This window comes from Podarcis filfolensis, assembly GCF_964270895.1.
Source record: "Podarcis filfolensis genome assembly, chromosome: 1".
Classification (NCBI taxonomy): Eukaryota; Metazoa; Chordata; class Lepidosauria; order Squamata; family Lacertidae; genus Podarcis; species Podarcis filfolensis.
In genome coordinates, this window is record NC_139604.1 from 114,784,141 (window position 1) to 114,801,924 (window position 17,784).

The window sequence follows — 17,784 nt, forward strand, 5'->3', positions numbered from 1 at the left end:
GGATGTCCCTGGAAAATAGGGACATTTGAAGGGTCTGAAAGTGCAGAGTAATATTTTGGATATATGCTGTAGTGGTTAAGAGAGAGGGGGAGAGATGGAGGGAGAGATTGTGATTTGCTCCAGAGAAAATGTCCTTGCTAAATGCCTTCAGATTTTTGGAATTTCACAGAACCCCATGTTGTTTCCACCAGCTTGATTTCTTTATTAGATAAAAGGCCCAGCTTGGTTTCTTTATTAGATAAAAGGCCATTTGTTTCCAGAACATGCTGCTAGACTGCAGCCATCAAAACAGATGAGTTGGCTTTTTTAGGCATCCAAGATTATTCTCCTCAATGGCAAGGAGCCAGACAGCACGAACAAATGATATACTCTATCATATATGAGACAAATGCCTTCAGAGTGCACTCAGGCTATTGAACAGGCTTGTGATATATTCAGCAGAACCAAGGGGCAAAGCTTTGCCTGCACTGCAATGCTTTGAGCTGCAGGTACAAAGGTTGATAGGTTGGTAGGATGCTTAAATTGTTCCAATGAAATAAAATAATAAGATTAACCCCTGCACTCAGCAAATAGCACATGCATGTACGTTTGCGGGCTAGCCTACCTCTGATGTGGTAGTTATAATTTATTTTATACATGAGATTTATGGTTTTCTATATGCAGTGTTAGGGACGCGGGTGGGGCTGTGGTCTAAACCACAGAGCCTATGGCTTGCCGATCGGAAGGTCAGCAGTTCGAATCCTTGTGACGGGGTGAGCTCCCGTTGTTTGGTCCCAGCTCTTGCCAACCTAGCAGTTCAAAAGCACGTCAAAGTGCAAGTAGATAAATAGGTACCGCTCCGGCAGGAAGGTAAACGGTGTTTCCATGCGCTGCTCTGGTTTGCCAGAAACAGCTTAGTCATGCTGGCCACATGGCTCAGAAGCTGCGGACAAATGCTGGATCCCTTGGCACCTAGCAGTTCAAAAGCACGTCAAGTGTAAGTAGATAAATAGGTACTGCTCCAGCGGGAAGGTAAACGGTGTTTCCGTGTGCTGTTCTGGTTCGCCAGAAGCGGCTTAGTTATGCTGGCCACATGACCCGGAAGCTGTACGCCGGCTCCCTCGGCCAATAAAGCAAGATGAGAGTGCAACCGAAGAGTTGCCCACAACCGGACCTAATGGTCAGGGGTACCTTTACCTTTTATATGCAGTGTTACATTTTCAAACATTCTGCCCCCTGGCATATCCTAAGCTACTTTAGAAATTGGCAAGCCACTGTGAGAACAGGATGCTGGACAAGATGGGCCATTGGTCTGATCCAGCAGGCTCCTGTGTTGTTATAAAACAGCTACCTTGGTTGTCAGTTTGTTTCGGGGTCCAATTCAAGGTGCTCACATTTGTGCTGAAAGCCCTGTTTGACTTAGTACCCACAGACAGTTTGCATGGGCAAACCGTAACAAGCAGTTCTGGGTCCATTTATTTTAGTTTTGTATTCAACTTGTGTATTTATTTATGCCATGCCACCAGAGCAGGGGGTTACAATATCTGCATTTTAACAGTGCAACAATGAAAGATAGAGAAGGAAAGGAAGGATAGAGTGACAAGGCATGAATATGTGCAGAGACAGTTATATAAACCATATTTTCCCATGTATAAGATGACATTTTTTCTGATTTTTTTTGTGATAATTTGAGGGTCGTCTTATACACGGGTTAATATGCTAAGTAAGCGAGGACTGGTGCTGTGGCGGAAGCAGGGAAATGTCGGAGGGGAGGCTGCTTACCCGCTCTTCCCAGGTTAGGAAGAGTATTTGGTGAGTGCCAGTATGCGGTGTATTACGGCACCAGTTCTGTCAGCCAGAGCGGGGGATCATCAAAAAGCTGCTCAACAGCTCACAAAAGAAGCTTGCAAAAGAACCTCAACAATTGTTGAGGGCTTCCAAAAATAGGGATCGTCTTATACATGGGGTTGTGTTATACATGGAAAAATACGGTACTTATGTTTGGTTTCAGGTAGGAATCAGGGCTAAAGGCTGATTAAACCATAGGCTTCAAAGAGAAGTTGAGTTCTCCTTGTGAAGTCAAAAGAGATTTTTTTTTATCCTATTACAGTGGTACCTCGGGTTACATACGCTTCAGGTTACAGACTCCGCTAACCCAGAAACAGTACCTCGGGTTAAGAACTTTGCTTCAGGATGAGAACAGAAATCGTGCTCCAGCGGTGCGGCAGCAGCAGGTGGCCCCATTAGCTAAAGTGGTGCTTCAGGTTAAGAACAGACCCCCGGAACGAATTAAGTACTTAACCCGAGGTACCACTGTATTGTCAGAATATCAGGGATGTTCTGATTTTAAAACTGGACTTGCTAGCCCATGAGTTAAATGAATGACTTCAAAAGTGATGTGAATTGACTAACTGGAATTAAAGGTCAGAGAGGAACAGCTGTGGTCTATTGGAGGGATGGCTAATTGGTGGCACTCCAGATGTTGGACTACAACTCCCATCATTCCTGACCGTTGGCTGTGCTGGCTGGGACTGATGGGAGATAGAGTCCAACAATATCTGGATAGTTGGAGGTTAGCCAGCCCGGGCCTACTCATCAACAGAAAGGAGTCAGCAACAGCACTTTGCTAACCATGTCCATTCAGCAATAACCCCTATAAATCTGGCGGGACTTACTCTCGGGCCGCTTCACACCAAAAATATGATACTACTTTAAACAGTCATGGCTTTCACGAAAGAATGATGGCGACTGTAGTTTGTTGACTGTGCTGAGAGTTCTTATGAGAGCTCCACGCAACACACAGAGCTACAATTTGCAGAGTAGATTAGCAATCAATTCTTCTTCAAAGAGCATTTGGTAAATTGTAACTCTGCAATGGGAGTAGGGGTCCCCCAGAACTCTCAGTGTCATGACAGTTCCCAGAAATATTTGGGGGAAGCCCATGACTGTTTGAAGTGAAATAAGAGTGCTTTAAATGTATGGTGATGTTGTGTTAGTTTGTAATCCTATACTCAGTCTAACACAACCACACCACGCACTTTTAAAGTCATGGCTTCTGCAAGGAAACTTAGGAACTGCTGTTGGTTTAGGGTGCTAGGGATTGTAGCTCTGAGTGGTGAACTATAGTTCCCAGGATTCTATAGGGGAAGCCATGTGCTTTAAACGGATAATGATGCCCTCTTCCATGAGGTAAAGCCCCACTGAATGCACTGGACTCTTCTTTTGAGTAGACATGTAGGATTGTTCTGTTAGTAATCTCTCTCTCTCTCTCTCCCCATTGCCCAGGTTTGAAGCATCGGGATTTTACTCAGCTTGCTAAGGCTGTCAAGTCTTGTTTGCTGCAGAAATGATAATGCTTTGGCACTGGACAATGCACAAATGTTTAAATTGCTTGAAATGTCTAATTGAATTACCTTCAAATTGCAAATCAAAAATGGGAAAGGCTGTCTCCGACTCACAGGCTCGCTCACTCGGATGTGTCTGCTGTGTTGCTGCCTTTCCCCCTCGCTCTCCTTTGATTGTGTGAAAAGAGATCTTAAATGACGATAGGATGCTGTCTAATTTTGGCTATTCAAAATAGACTTGAGTATGGTTCAAAAACATCACTTCATTTTGCTGGCTGAAAGAATGGCTGCTTCTTGAAAACACTGACATTTTGGATTTAGAAGGTTTTAATAATGTCTTTGGGTGGCATGCATATCTGTGGTACGACAAGGTCAAAGCTCATAAAGCATTTAAAAATCATATTGTCAGGAAAGCATTGTTTAATGTCTGGTCAAGATATAAAGACTTATTGGAGAACAAAACCCCAAGGTGGTTGTCACCAATGGAGGCAAAGGCACTTAAAAAGTCCAATATGGAGGCCAAATGGCCGAAATATTGGGAAATACTGGAACAAGAAGGGGATAAATTGAAATTGCAGAGTTTTGAGAAATTAAAAGATAAGGTGCGAGATTGGCTGCACTATTTTCAAATAAGAGAAGCCTATAACATGGATAAAAAAATAGGTTTCCAGGTGGAAAAATCAAAATTGGAAACTGAGTTGTTAGAACCCAAAACTAAAATACTTTCAAGAATGTATAACTTGCTGCTAAAATGGAATACGCAGGATGAAACAGTTAAATCTGCTATGATTAAATGGGCACAAGATGTTGGTCATAACATCATGTTTGCTGACTGGGAACGGTTGTGGACCACAGGTATGAAATTTACGGCATGTAATGCCCTAAGAGAGAATATTATGAAAATGATATACAGGTGGTACATGACACCAGTCAAGCTTGCAAAAATCTACCATTTGCCTGACAATAAATGTTGGAAGTGTAAAGAAAGTGAAGGAACATTCTTTCACCTTTGGTGGACATGCCCAAAGATTAAGGCTTTCTGGGAGATGATATATAACGAAATGAAAAAAATCTTCAGATATACATTCCTTAAGAAGCCAGAGGCCTTTCTCTTGGGCATGGTGGGCCAATTGGTGCCAAAGAAAGATAGAAATTTCTTTATGTACGCAACAACAGCAGCAAGAATTCTCATCGCAAAATATTGGAAGACACAAGAGCTACCCACCCTGGAAGAATGGCAGATGAAGCTGATAGACTATATGGAACTGGCGGAAATGACTGACAGAATCCGAGACCTGGGAGAAGAGTTGGTGGAAGAAGACTGGAAGAAATTCAAAGACTATCTTCAGAAATATTATAAAATCAATGAGTGTTAAAAATGTGCTTGGATGGGTAATAAGTGGTAATTAGTGATAAAAGTTATTAAGACTATGCAAAAAAGGTATTGATAATTGGTTGAAAAATAGGGATATAGTATATGTTATGGTACAAAGTTTAAACATTTGACAAAGGGTAAGAATTTGCTGAATTAAATATTTGAATGGGAATACAAAAAGGGGAAGGTGCGAGGAGGTCAAGAACATAAGCATATGAAATTGAGGCTATTGGAAAAATGGAAAGGTTTTATTTTTTCTTTGTTTAAATGTAACTTTTCTTAATTAGTTGTGCTTTTCTTTCTGTATTTTTTTCCTTTTTCTCTTTTTTGTGTGTTTCTTTTTTCTGTATTTTATGGTTTTTTATTCTGTGAATTTCTATTTTTCTTTTTTTGTAAAACTTTAATAAAAATCTTTAAAAAAAAAAACCCAAAAACATCACTTCAGATGCTGGAAGGGAGAAGAGCAAAGCGACTATAACAGGGGAAATATATGATTCAGCAAGTCCAAAGGCTGGATTGTGGATGCCAGGGGTCCCCAAACTAAGGCCCATGGGCCGGAAAAGGCCCTAGGAACTCGTTTATCCGGCCTCGCGGCAACCCCCGCCTCCCGCTGCCACTGCCCGCTCTTACCGGCGCTGCGCTGCGTGGTTGCCCACTTCCGGGTCGGAGGAGCACTGGAAATAGCGTATGCGCATGCGCTCCCCCGCCCTACGGCCCACGATCAGCGCTGGAGACACCGGCCCGAGGCACGGTAAGTTTGCTGATCCCTGGTGGATGCCTTCAAAGTTTCACAAGAAGCATGTTTTCAATTATGATTATTTCCTATTTCATATTTCACCATAAGAAGGGCCCTGCTGGCTCAGGCCAGTGGTCCACCTAGTCCAGCATTCTGTTCTCACAGTGGCCACTCAGATGCCTGTAGGAAATCCACAAGCAGGACTCAAGCATGAGAGACCTGAGCTCTCAGTTCCAAGCAACTGGTTGGCAGCTCCCAGGTAAAGGTAAAGGGACCCCTGACCATTAGGTCCAGTCACGGATGACTCTGGGGTTGCGGCACTCATCTTGCTTTATTGGCCGAGGGAGCTGGCGTACAGCTTCCGGGTCATGTGGCCAGCATAACTAAGCCGCTTCTGGCGAACCAGAGCAGCACACGGAAACACTGTTTACCTTCCCGCTGGAGCGGTACCTATTTATCTACTTGCACTTGACGTGCTTTTGAACTGCTAGGTGGGCAGGAGCAAGGACTGAGCAATGGGAGCTCACCCCGTTGCAGGGATTCGAACTGCCAACCTTCTGATCGGCAAGTCCTAGGCTCTGTGGTTTAACCCACAGCACCACCCGTGTCCCTGGCAGCTCCCAAAAGAATATAAAAAACACGAAAAAACATCAAACATGAAAAACTTCCCCAAACAGGGCTGCCTTCAGATGTCTTCTAAAATTTGGGTAATTCTTTATCTCCTTGACATCAGGTGGGAGGGCATTCCACAGGGCAGGCGCCACTACCGAGAAGGCCCTCTGCCTGGTTCCCTGTAACTTGGTTTCTTGCAGTGAGGGAACCGCCAGAAGGCCCTTGGAGTGTCTGGGCTGAACGATGGGGGTGGAGACACTCCTTCAGGTATACTGGGATGAGGCCATTTAGGGATTTAAAGGTCAGCACCAAAACTTTGAATTGTCCTCAGAAACATACTGGGAGCCAATGTAGGTCTTTCAGGACCGGTGTTATAAGGTCTCAGCGGCAGAGTAGGGTATGAACAGTGAAACTTGTTGAATGGAGCTCAATATCTTCCCAGATCCAGGCACAAGTTACTCAGGCTGTGCATGCTTATATGGGAGATGGCCTCATTAAACTGACTTTAACTTCCTTCCAAGTAAAACGGATCAGGCTGTTGATCCCCGCACTAGGAACAATTAAAAGCATTTTGACATGTCACCTTCGCAGCACACAGTAAGCAAAATGTTCTTAGCTATACACATAAAAAGAACAAGACGGGAAACTTTTTATAAGTACATTTTTATTTAAAATAAAAATTAGTTATGGTGCCTTTTTAAATAGGGTACTGCACGATCTGTATATGCGACACAGGTTTGGTTTTTTTTGTTTTTTGTTTTTTTTGGTACAGAACATATGTATTGAGCAATATCCTTAAATGCTAAATATACATTAATGGCTTGTCTTAGAAACATGACAACATTAATTTTGAAATTGATTTTGGCCATGATCCAAGGAGCTCCATGCAAAGCTTCTGAGCCTCCCCTTCCTAAAGCAGCCACCTTGGTGCGTCCAAGAGGCGCTTGTGCTCCTCCCTGCAAAGGAACTCTTTGAATCATGGCCATACTCCGTAGTCATTTAACCACTGGTACAGATTTCCTATGAACAGTAGTAGCTGTTTTAATCTGTACACCTGGTACACAGTCAAGAAGGCAGATCTTAAGAGTATTTACATTCATGCATTGGTTTTTTTAACACACTATCTTTGCAGTTTAAAAATCATATATTTGTTTGTAGAGATGCAGGGGAGGGGTTGTGAAGAATATATAAAAATATATTTATAACAGTCACGAATCTCCATTGTCTTGGACTATGAGTTGTTTTATATACCTGTGCAGAGCGAGTACAAAATGGGTACAGGGAAAGGTTTATACTCAATCCTGCATGGTATAAACCAAACTGCAAAGTGTGAGACAATGGAAATTCAGGTTCATAGCTATATAATATATGGCTAGCATCCAGACAAATTTAAGCACTTTTAAGCTCCATTTCAAGGGGATTATTTTATTCCTTTTTTTTTAAATTAAGAAAACGTGCTACTCGCCCACTGAAATAAATGGGATTCAGAAGTGCTTGAATGATGCTGGATCATGCCCTCTCTGTATACAGTATCTATGCCATAAATCTTTTTTATTATGGAACAAAGTTGCAAAATATGGAAATCTTAGCTCTTTGGGTCAAATTATGGCACACAATCTGCTAGTCTTAGGCAGGGCAATGCTAGGATATACCCAGCTGAAAAGCTTGCTCACTACATGCCCCCTAGGTATGTAAAGCATTTCAGCATCTAATTTTAGAGAATAAAAAATAAACTTTAAATCCCTGTAAATTGCTATCTTTTCAGTGTAATGGGTCCCCATTGTAAAGAAGCTTTTATCTGTCAAGACTTGTACATTTCACTGGTATTTAATGGAAAGGTTTGTTTTTTTTGTTTTTTTGCAAGCAACTGGTACAGTTTTGAACAAAACCCTGGTTATATTTCAAAGCTCTAGGAGTCAGCTCCTGAAAGCATTGCTTAACTTGCCCTTCAGCTCTGAAGATTGAGGACCGAGCCATATGCTCAAAAGAATCATATGGTACTATCCTCTAAGCACGTACATAGTTTTACTCCCCATTGTAAAAAATAAAATAGGATTTCTCCGCATACAAAATGTAGGGGACGCAAAAAGGTATCTGGCACGCTAGCTCCTCCCTGCTCCCAGTTACAAGTTTTTTGGGTGTGTCATATAGACAGAAGTCCCTCCATCTGCCCTCTTCAGTGGTACAGTATTAGGGCTCTACCTCATTCATAGCTTTATGTTCTGATTTTTAGCTCAGTTGGAGATTAGGACAGACTCTTAAAGTGCCCCACGTTGAGCAAAAGATTTCTGCATTGCAGGGGGTTGGACCCAGGGCTATCTTAAGCATATGTGGCGCCGGGGTGCAAAGATAAGCTAGAGACCCAAGTTTGGGAAACCCTGGTTTACACCGGACCTTCAGATGGGGGAGATGCTGTGGACTGAACTTGGGACCTCAAGGCAGATGTTCGTGCCCCAGCACATCTCTTCTAAATGACTGGTTGTGTGTACAGCACATATAAAGCAGGCATCCCCAAACTCGGCCCTCCAGCTGTTTTGGGACTACAACTCCCATCATCCCTGACCACTGGTCCTGTTAGCTAGGGATGGTGGGAGTTGTAGTCCCAAAACAGCTGGAGGGCCGAGTTTGGGGATGCCTGAGATAAAGCATATCACACTGAATTAGAATAAACGTATTTCAAAATCTATCTATCTATCATCTATCTCTCTATCTTTTATTCCTGCACTATGTCATACCTATGACACAATAAAATAGAAAGGATCGGGGGGAGGGTGTCAACTACACTGAAAATAGCTTGGCAGTGTAGAAAAAGCAAACCGACCCAGATAACAATTGTTGCAGCATTAAGGGGGAAAGTGCAATTATAAATATTAAGTGACAGTGGATTCCATTGAAAATATGTCAGTCAAAACAACCCTAGGTCAAAAAATGGCAACTGTTTTTGAGCAACTCTGTGCTCCAAGAACACAGAAGCTGTGCACCAAACTAACTGGAAGGAGTATGGAATGAATGACTCTTTCTTTTTTCATTCTACCTTCAGCAAGTCTTGACATTTAAAAGGATATAAAGGGTAAAAAAACCCCCCAAAAAACACACAACCACCTTTCTAGCTATATTCTCAGACAGGGAAGAAAGGTCAGTCAGGGAAGTGAACGAATTTCCACTGAATTCTTTCGTAAGGGTAAATAGCAGCTTTTTTGTTTTGTTTTCCCAGATATATTTACACATAACACTTTCGCAAAAACCCAAATCTCAAATATTTCATGGAGGATAGGTCCAAGGGCCCAGTCAGAAGGTACTTTTGTATAGAGGAACTCCATGTGGTACCATTCTGGGCTCAAAAATTCAAATGTTTAGGCCAAAATGACTTAGGTCTCAAACATCTGAAAGATGGCCTCCTTCCTTACCGACCTCTTGGGTGCTGAAATCAGTGGGGTGGGTGCTCTTGGTAGTTCTACACCTCTCAGAATTTGGCGGGGGGGGGGGGGGAAGGAGGCATTCTCTGTGGCACCGCTGAGGTTGTGGAATTTCTTCCCCACAGAGGTGCACCTTCATTGCACAGTTTTTGTCAAATGCTGAAGACTCATTTCCTTTCCTTGACACCTGAGGGATATATTTCCAGGACCCACATTTTTCCTGTTATTGTAATTTCTTGTAAACTGATTTTTAAATATTTAATCTTAAGAAATGGCTATAATCTGCCCTAGCGTCTTATGGTGAAGGTCAGGTAAGAAATCTAATTATTAATAACGATAATAAGAAATAACAATGGGGGTTAACCTTGAGTTTCCCTGTGTCCCCTCTCTCTCTCTCACCATCACCTTTTATCTTTTAAGAAAGGTGTTGAGATGCAGAACATTACGTGAGAGACAGTCTACATAGAGAGATGCTGTGTGGACACACCTAGCACCATCTCTTCTGTTACTAAAACCGTGTTTTTCCTCTGAAAAGAAAATAATGGTTAACCAAACCCTCACGTCTCCAAATATCACAGATGCTTCATGTTAGTCATACTCAGAGCAGATCCATTTCTGGTTGGCTGTGTGTATCACCTAGTTGACAATTAACTTTGACACCATGAGCCAGTGACCTTACCAGAGATGAATATGGTGGTAGTGATCATTGAGAGCACCAAAGGAGCCAACTCCTAGGCGCTGAGGTCCTTTTGGCCCCCCCACTGAAATATTTGAGGGGACAGTCCCCCAAATGTGATGGCCACTGCCATTTAAATGGCGTGTGAGCTGCATCTTGTGATTGATTATGTGAGGTGGGGCCTACCTGGTCCCCCAATATTTTATTCAAGTTGGCACCCCTGTACCCCACCATCTGCTAATAGGAATTTACCCATACCTCCTTTGTTGGTACAGATACAGGGTTCTGGATGAAGGTTCAGCTCTTTGGAGTGTCACTACAGGTTTCGTACACTGGGCCCATCCTTGGATGAAATGGGCCAGAACACCAGCTTCTCAGCACTAATAGGCTGTACTGACGAAATGCAGTGATTCTATACAAACAGGGCTATGATGGCTTGGTTTGGATTGCTTGAAGACACAAAGACGGAATATCACTGAAGCCTGACAGCAAGACAAGAAGCACATTTTGGTTTTCGTTGATGCGGCTCTCGGAACAGAGGCAAATGAAGGCGTACAAGAGGAAAGACAGAAAATCTTTTCGTGGGTTGTTTTTTTTAACCATCTTAATCCAAGTGTGGGCGGATACCAGTGTCTGAACAGCAACTGTTTCTTTAAAGAAATTAAAGTGACTGAGCCTAATAAGGTATCGCGCAAAAATGGGTTTGGAGGGTTCAGCTTCTAAGTCATTTGCAGTCCTGATCACAAAGTGGTACAACACACGAGCTATCACATATAATTTTGGCACAGTTGGCAGTCCCTTGTCAAGAGAGAGGACTGAGCTTTCACAGCTTTCTCCCTAAAGCAGAGAGTCCTTTATTCAGAAGTCCCCCAGGAAACCAGAGATCTGAGCTTGCAAGGAGGGCTAGGAGGACTTCAATTTTCACTGCAGCCAGTCTCCCTCCACGCATAAACCTGATTCTTTTAAAGCCATTCTAGAGAGATCCTTCCTACAGATCTGTGTGGTGTAAATACATGTGCAAAATTGTGCAAAACTGTTAACTGAGCAACACAAAAATTTGGAACTTCTCAAAACCCAGGGAGAAAATGCTACATGGTAACAAAATGGGGAAATAAGACTGATTGTGGGTTAAACAGTATTCAAAGCACCTTTGAATGTTATTACCTATAATAATTTTCTCTTTTATCAGCAGCGCTAAGTGCTACGGATCCTACTGTGACTACTTTCGGTCTGAAAAGTCTCCAGCTGTGTAAATTGCATAGTCACCAGGCTGTAGATGTGGTTGTGTATTTCATGACATCATGCAATTTGTCGGGAGGCTGCCTTGGGGGTCAATGGAAACTCTGCCACTTAACAATGCAATAACAATTCAGAATGGGGATGGATGTAGCTGGTAAAAGGTAAAGAAAAGTGCAAAGCCATGCAAGTAAAGCTTGAGATTTCAGACCCAATTACCATTGGCTGCTGCCACAGATGGATCACCTTTGCCATCAAAGGATCCTACTGAAGCATTTTTTTTAAAAAAACGAACTGTCAATCAAAAATAAGAAGGAAAGGAAAGAGGCGGAATGATGTTGCTTTGTTCTAACGCGGCATGCAGTGAGTGTGTGCCTTTTTGTGAGGTCTTTTCTCAGAGTAGCCCTGACTGGCAAGTTCATCCCTCCCTTTGTGACAATCAACTAGACAAAGAGGAGTCTCGTCTGCTTTTCTTCTCAGGATAACTGATACGTGCACAATTTCTGAAATGAAGTCCTGGGCCACAGGGCTTCTCTCGATGCTCTCGTTCCACCCAACTTGCAGACGCCGCATGTGCTTTTGAATGTTTACTACTCAAGAGGAGCCTCGAAAATTATACCACCGCATTGTTAGCATCAACTGTCTTGTTGTTTTGGGAGGAGGTCATTGCATATTCAGCTCGACTTGTTCCATTCTCTTCTTTTCTCAGTGGTTTCCTTTGTTGTGGTCCAGTAAGAGTAAGGATATATATATATATATATATATATATATATATATATATATATATATGGAGAAGAAGGGAGAGAAAGAAGATAAAGAGATTAATTAGCAATCAGTGCTAACCATAGCTTATGGGGTTGCAAACCCCCCTTCAAACCCTGGTTCGGGAATGTTGGTCTGCACAGGGGATAAGTAATGTCAATAATCCAAAGGCATATGATGATTTAGGAAGGTTAATGATGGATGAAAACATGATTATATATATCAATGTATTCAGAAGAATTTCCATCTTCACAAAACCTGGCTGGCATTTCCTGGCAGATAAGTACTCAAGTTCATTAGTTTATTGTTCTGGCCAAAGGTCAGAACAAACTTACAATAGGCAATAGTATTAATAAATCTAAAAAAGAAAAAAATCAGTCAGAAATGCTGACACGTAAGGAAATAAGACCTAGCAATAAAAAGATTAAAAGAATGTAAAATCATGCATTATATTCAATTATGAGTACATCAAATTAGGGTTAAATTAATAAAAAAATTATTCATTTCAGAAATATTAAAAATATGAGACATTTTAAAATGTTTTCTCAGATTGCAGTTCAGAGAAGTCTTTCGTATATGCTAGATGTGTATGCTATTATGAGGTGAGGGGAGAGACATGGCCTTCTTCCACCTGCCTTGCCCCACCCCCCAGCCCTGGGACTCCTCATAAGGAAGCTGTGCCTGGAGGGAGACCTGTGAGGGGAGAGACTTCACCAGGCAAGGCCTTCCTCCACCTTGAAGTCAATCTACTTCTGGTATCTGTGAGCAAAGCCGTGTGGTGCACTCTTATAATTTATCCAATCTTTGATTTTTTGGGTGCTAGCTCTTGCTGTGTTTTTCAACTGGAATAAGATGGAAGATTCAATATGTAGTGTGGGAGAGTTAACTTCTAGTGAATGCCATCAGCTAACTTTCAGTCACAGAAAAGGGATTGAGAATGTTAACAGTTTAAGCGAAGAGGACAGAGAGCTGTTGCATTTAAGAACTGAAGCTAAAGCTGAAGACTTAGAAACTATTTGCTTGCATCACAAAGTGTATACTTGAAGAAATTTGAGTATCTTCAAAAAAACCTGCAGGGATCCTTTTAAAAAGCACAAAGGACCAGTCAAAAAATATCTAAGCCCCATAACATTACAGCAGTCTAAAGATTTGCTAGAGAGTATTAAGTATAAAGCCAGGAGATAAATTGTGCAGAAGATGTAGACAAATTATTTATAGCAGCTACGTAGATCAAGGTGATGTTGAAGGCAGTTGCGTTCAACCTGAAGATATAAGTTTAGAAGAAAAGACCAGTTTGGAGAGAAGAGAATCCATTTAAAGTTTCTGACCGATTTTTTTTTTTATTGATTTCACGATATAGCCAATTTTCATAGTTTTAAATACCCAAAACGGAAAAACAAGTCTGCACTTTTGGGGAAAAAAACTGTAATCAATATTATTTTAGATTTTAAGATGAACAACTTTGTTTCATTATTTTTTTCTTTTACAGCTATGGATTGTAGGAAAGTTGTACCCAGTAGCCATCTTCCCCCCACGGTGTCCAAAAACATAAAATTTTGTTACAAGACGTAAGAGACCCATAAATTTTATTCTTTGTTGAGAAAGAGCATGCCTTTGCAATAATTTTCACCATCAGAAACTTTTGATTGCATTGTGCCCTAGCACTGAAAATTTAAGTTTCCTAAACCTAGTTTTTCCATGAAAAAAGCTACATTTATGTTATTGATCTCTGTGTAAAATTTCAAAGAGATCTGATCATTGGTTACGGAGAAGAATTAAAAAATGCACACAAGATTGAGGATCTCAAGAGGGACAGAAACACAGATTTCACGGAACTTTGAAGTGCTATAAAATTTAAACCGTTTGAGATAGAGGGAAAAAAATTAAGGGGGTTTCCTTCAACCATAAGGGAAGGGTGTACACCAAGTTTCATCAAAATCTGAGACGGTGTGTGGCGAAAGCCTTGTTTTTTGCATTGATTTGATGTGGAATGACCCTAAAGGAATATGTAGCAAAATCTCCTACTTGGGATAAGGCTTCTTCAACACCATTACTTGCACATTTGTAAAGGTCCAGGGCTGTCCATGCAGGATATATTAATTTCATTTTGCCGCAATCACTTTGCGGTTGCCTCTGTCTCACTTGCTGAGTCACAACAGTCCAGCATAGATTTCTGGACTAAATTTGGCAATGGAGTTGTGGACGTTTTAACTGAAGCACTCACTACGGGTCTGTGTCTGTGTAATAGCCATATTAAAACTGTTAAATCTGCAGTGTATCCCTTGCTCAAGATGGTCTTCTAAGTGTTTCTTATCAGTTTAAAATGCTGAACCAAAACAACTGCTCCCCCAGCTCCTGTCGTCCAATTAAAATATACGGCTTTTAAGTCCACATAGAAGTAAAAGAGATAAAAGAGATATGGTCCTTGCCTGTTTTATAGCAATTAACATTAACTGCTGAAAGCCAACCGGCTACTATTCAAGATAAAAACAGCTTAAAACTAAAACAGATCGCAGAGCTCAAGGACAAAGCAGCCTTGCTCGTCGCCATTTTCACTTGGAAGCAGATAAGTACTCAAGTTTAACAGAAGTTAGTGGTGGTTTCAGAACAGTACTGGAGGAGGCAAATGACAAAATATGCTCAGCTTATAAGAAGTCTTGATGCTGATGCCTTATGGGTGGAATCCATTATTACGCAAGTGGGCTTTTGGTTATGCAGTAGGACTTCTTCCTCTACCCTCCCATGCAGGTCTTCCCAAATCTGCTCCCAATCTGGTTGGCATATGAGGGGCTGCACGGGGGAGAACGAGAGAAAGTCCTGTTCTTTGTGTGGAAGACTGTTCCACGCAAGAAAAAAATGCTGTTACCTTATAGCTTTCAAGTCTCATTTCTAACTAGTGAGACTTTCAGGAGTACAGATCAAATGTTTTCCTTCTTCATTCTTCTGCATTGTCTATATTTTAAAATATTCAAAATCTGAACATTTGCAGAGTATGCATGATTTTTAAAAAATGATTGCGTTTTTAAAAATTGTACTTTATGGAATTGCAAAATATAGCCTAAAATTATAGGTGATCTGTCTGCTGAGGAAAGCAGTTTTTCATTTGAAAGTTTTCATTTTTCTGATTTTACAGAATGCATACAAAGCCAATTTTTTCTATATCTTTTACTTCATTTCGTTTTCTCTGTCTCTTCCTTTTGGCCTACCAAGATCCTTCTCTCAACCACTCCAGTTCCACTTGGCTTTCCTGCCTACTCCAGTACATCTTTTAAGCAGTAGTTATTCAAATTAGTATCTCTTGAGTGTTAAGTACTTTTGAAATCCGTAATACTCACTCTATGGCCAGAAAATACAGGCAGCTCTTTAAAAGGTATTTCATCCACCTGTTTAAAAAAATGGCTACATATATGTAGCAGAGCTACATACCACACATTGACCTCTTTGTAAAAATTGGTTTAAAAGGAACAGAGCATTCCAGCTCTGGATAAATGAAAATTGTTCTGCGTGGTTCCCAGCAAAGTTATAAAACGGGGCTTCAGCATCTGCCAACCTCTCCATGGCTTGCATGTACGCATTTTCAGAACGCCTAAAACCAAGAGAGTATCACTTAGAAGTTATTTTAATTAAATATACCCAGTTCTTATTTAAGAGCCAGTGCTACCAACATAAAGATAATTTATGGAGACAGACAAATATGGAGCACAATCATCGAAAGGTCATTGCGGCTACGGTGAAAGCAACTTTTAGTGAATCGTGTCCATTTCCCTTGACACCTATCTGGTACTGGCTTTTATAACACTGAAACTGAAGATAAATTGAACAAAGTAAGTGCCTTAATTGGTTCTGTCCAATTCAATAAAGCATCTAGGCCCACTTTGCATATTGACAGTGAGTCTTCGTTCATTGAAAGTCACTCTTGGGGTGCCATGGGCCCCTCGACTCTGTCAGTAGCCTTGTGGTTACAGCTGTTGCAGGCCGGGAAGCTGATCTGCTGGCTCTCCCCACAGAGAGCAGAGCCTCTTTGTGGAGAGAGGTGGGAAATTGCGAACAGCCAGTGGGGGTGGCTGAGCAGGAAACAGAGGTTGCTATGGGGCAGGGGGGCAGTCTTGTTGCCGACAACAAGGTGCCACCTCTGCAGATGGGATCGGACTGCACTCATGGATTTCCTGTTTGGTGAGAGACTCTCATGAGTGAGCTCACCATACCTTATCTTTAAAAGCTGGACAAGAGGGCTGTGCCAACTGTTCGGACATCTCCACTACATCTGGTCAATTCTGAATCTCTTGCCTTGCTCCTGTACAGTGGTACCTTGGTTCTCGAACTTAATCCGTTCCGGGAGTCCGTTAGACTCCTGGAACCATTCGAAAACAAAGATGTGGCTTCCAGTTGGCTGCAGGAGCTTCCTGCACTCAAGCAGAAGCCGTGTCGGATGTTCAGCTTCCGAAAAATGTTCACAAACCAGAATACTTACGTCCGGATTTGCGGCGTTCGGGAGCCGATTTGTTCGACAACTAAGCCGTTCGAGAACCAAGGTACCACTGTACTTTTGAATCATGCTTTATGGACTGCTAAACTATCCTGTTGCTTGCCCAGAAAAAAAAGATCTCTTTCTTACTTACAGAGCCTCTGTTTTGGATGGTAGGCAGGACACAGCTAAGTCCCTCATTCTTTGGAACATAAGCAGAGTAAGTGGGGAGGTGACTGGGTGCACAGCAACCCAAAGATATTTTGCTGCCTGAACTGAAGAACAAGATGGCGCATAATGCAACCTGGCTGGAAGCCAAAAGTTACAACAACACTGTCTTCACCACATCTTAGGGCAGCTGGCTGGTTTACGAGCTGTGGGGCAGGCAGGCTGGGTGACATACACAACTCTGTCCTCTGACACCTTGCTGCTGCTCTCTGCCTGCCTCACAGCATCTGTCTCCTGAGGCGGCTGCCTCAGGCTGCCTAATGGGATTGCCAGCCCTCAAGGTGGAATCATCTGTCTTGTCTATCCATGCTAGTCCTATGCCCTTTCAGAATCCTGTCTCTGAATTAGTTATGCCTTTGATTGATGGGCCCCCCTGTATTTCCTATCTTGTCTCTCCACGGATCTTCCAAATAGTCTTTAAAAGCGCCTTTCCTATCAGCCGGCCTTTCTGTGCCCTGACCTCACACAAACCCTTCACTGTTTATGTGACAGATGAGATTCCCAAGAGGCAGGTATACACATTTAAAAACAACCACCTGAGGCCTTCCGGGTTAGCGCCAACGACGAATGGCGGAGTTCCTCCGATTGGAGGAACGGGCTCCGTGGAAATTGGGTCTTCCCACCGCGGCAAAGGCGGGGGCCCACTAGAAATCCCAGGCGGAGAAGCCTGGGAACGTGGGGTTCGGCAGAGCACCAAGAGCGCCTCCCCTACTCACGAGGAAACCCCTTTTCGGGGCTCCAGAGTGAAGTGGGGTGAGCAGCGCGGTGCTGCGAACCGATCGCTATTTCCATGGAGGGAAGCCGCGCAGCCATCGCCGGAGAGCGCTGACTTTTTCCTGATGACATTTGGACTCTAAATCAAGTACCCGTGAGTAAAAACGGAGAATTGGATCAAGAAATTTGCAAAATTTAAGAATTAGGCACAAGCGGGAAGGTTTAAACAGGAAGTCCGCCT

At 42.4% G+C, this 17,784-nt stretch overlaps 1 protein-coding gene across 7 annotated transcripts in view; it reads right to left on the reverse strand.

The window, feature by feature from the left end:
• Positions 1–6,693: 6,693 nt before the first annotated feature.
• PRIMA1 (proline rich membrane anchor 1) overlaps positions 6,694–17,784 on the reverse strand; it is a 57,007-nt gene continuing 45,916 nt past the window's right edge. For 2 of the 7 annotated variants that reach the window (XM_083621184.1, XM_083621185.1), the window contains exons 5-6: positions 15,472–15,722; positions 6,694–12,090 (exon numbers count right to left, since the gene is read on the reverse strand). In XM_083621184.1, the coding sequence (XP_083477310.1) occupies positions 15,536–15,722 (187 nt within the window). In that variant the 3' untranslated portion in view covers positions 6,694–12,090; positions 15,472–15,535. The remainder of the gene's footprint in view (positions 12,091–15,471; positions 15,723–17,784) is intronic. The other 5 variants (XM_083621190.1, XM_083621186.1, XM_083621188.1 and 2 more) reach the window with 5 other exon arrangements.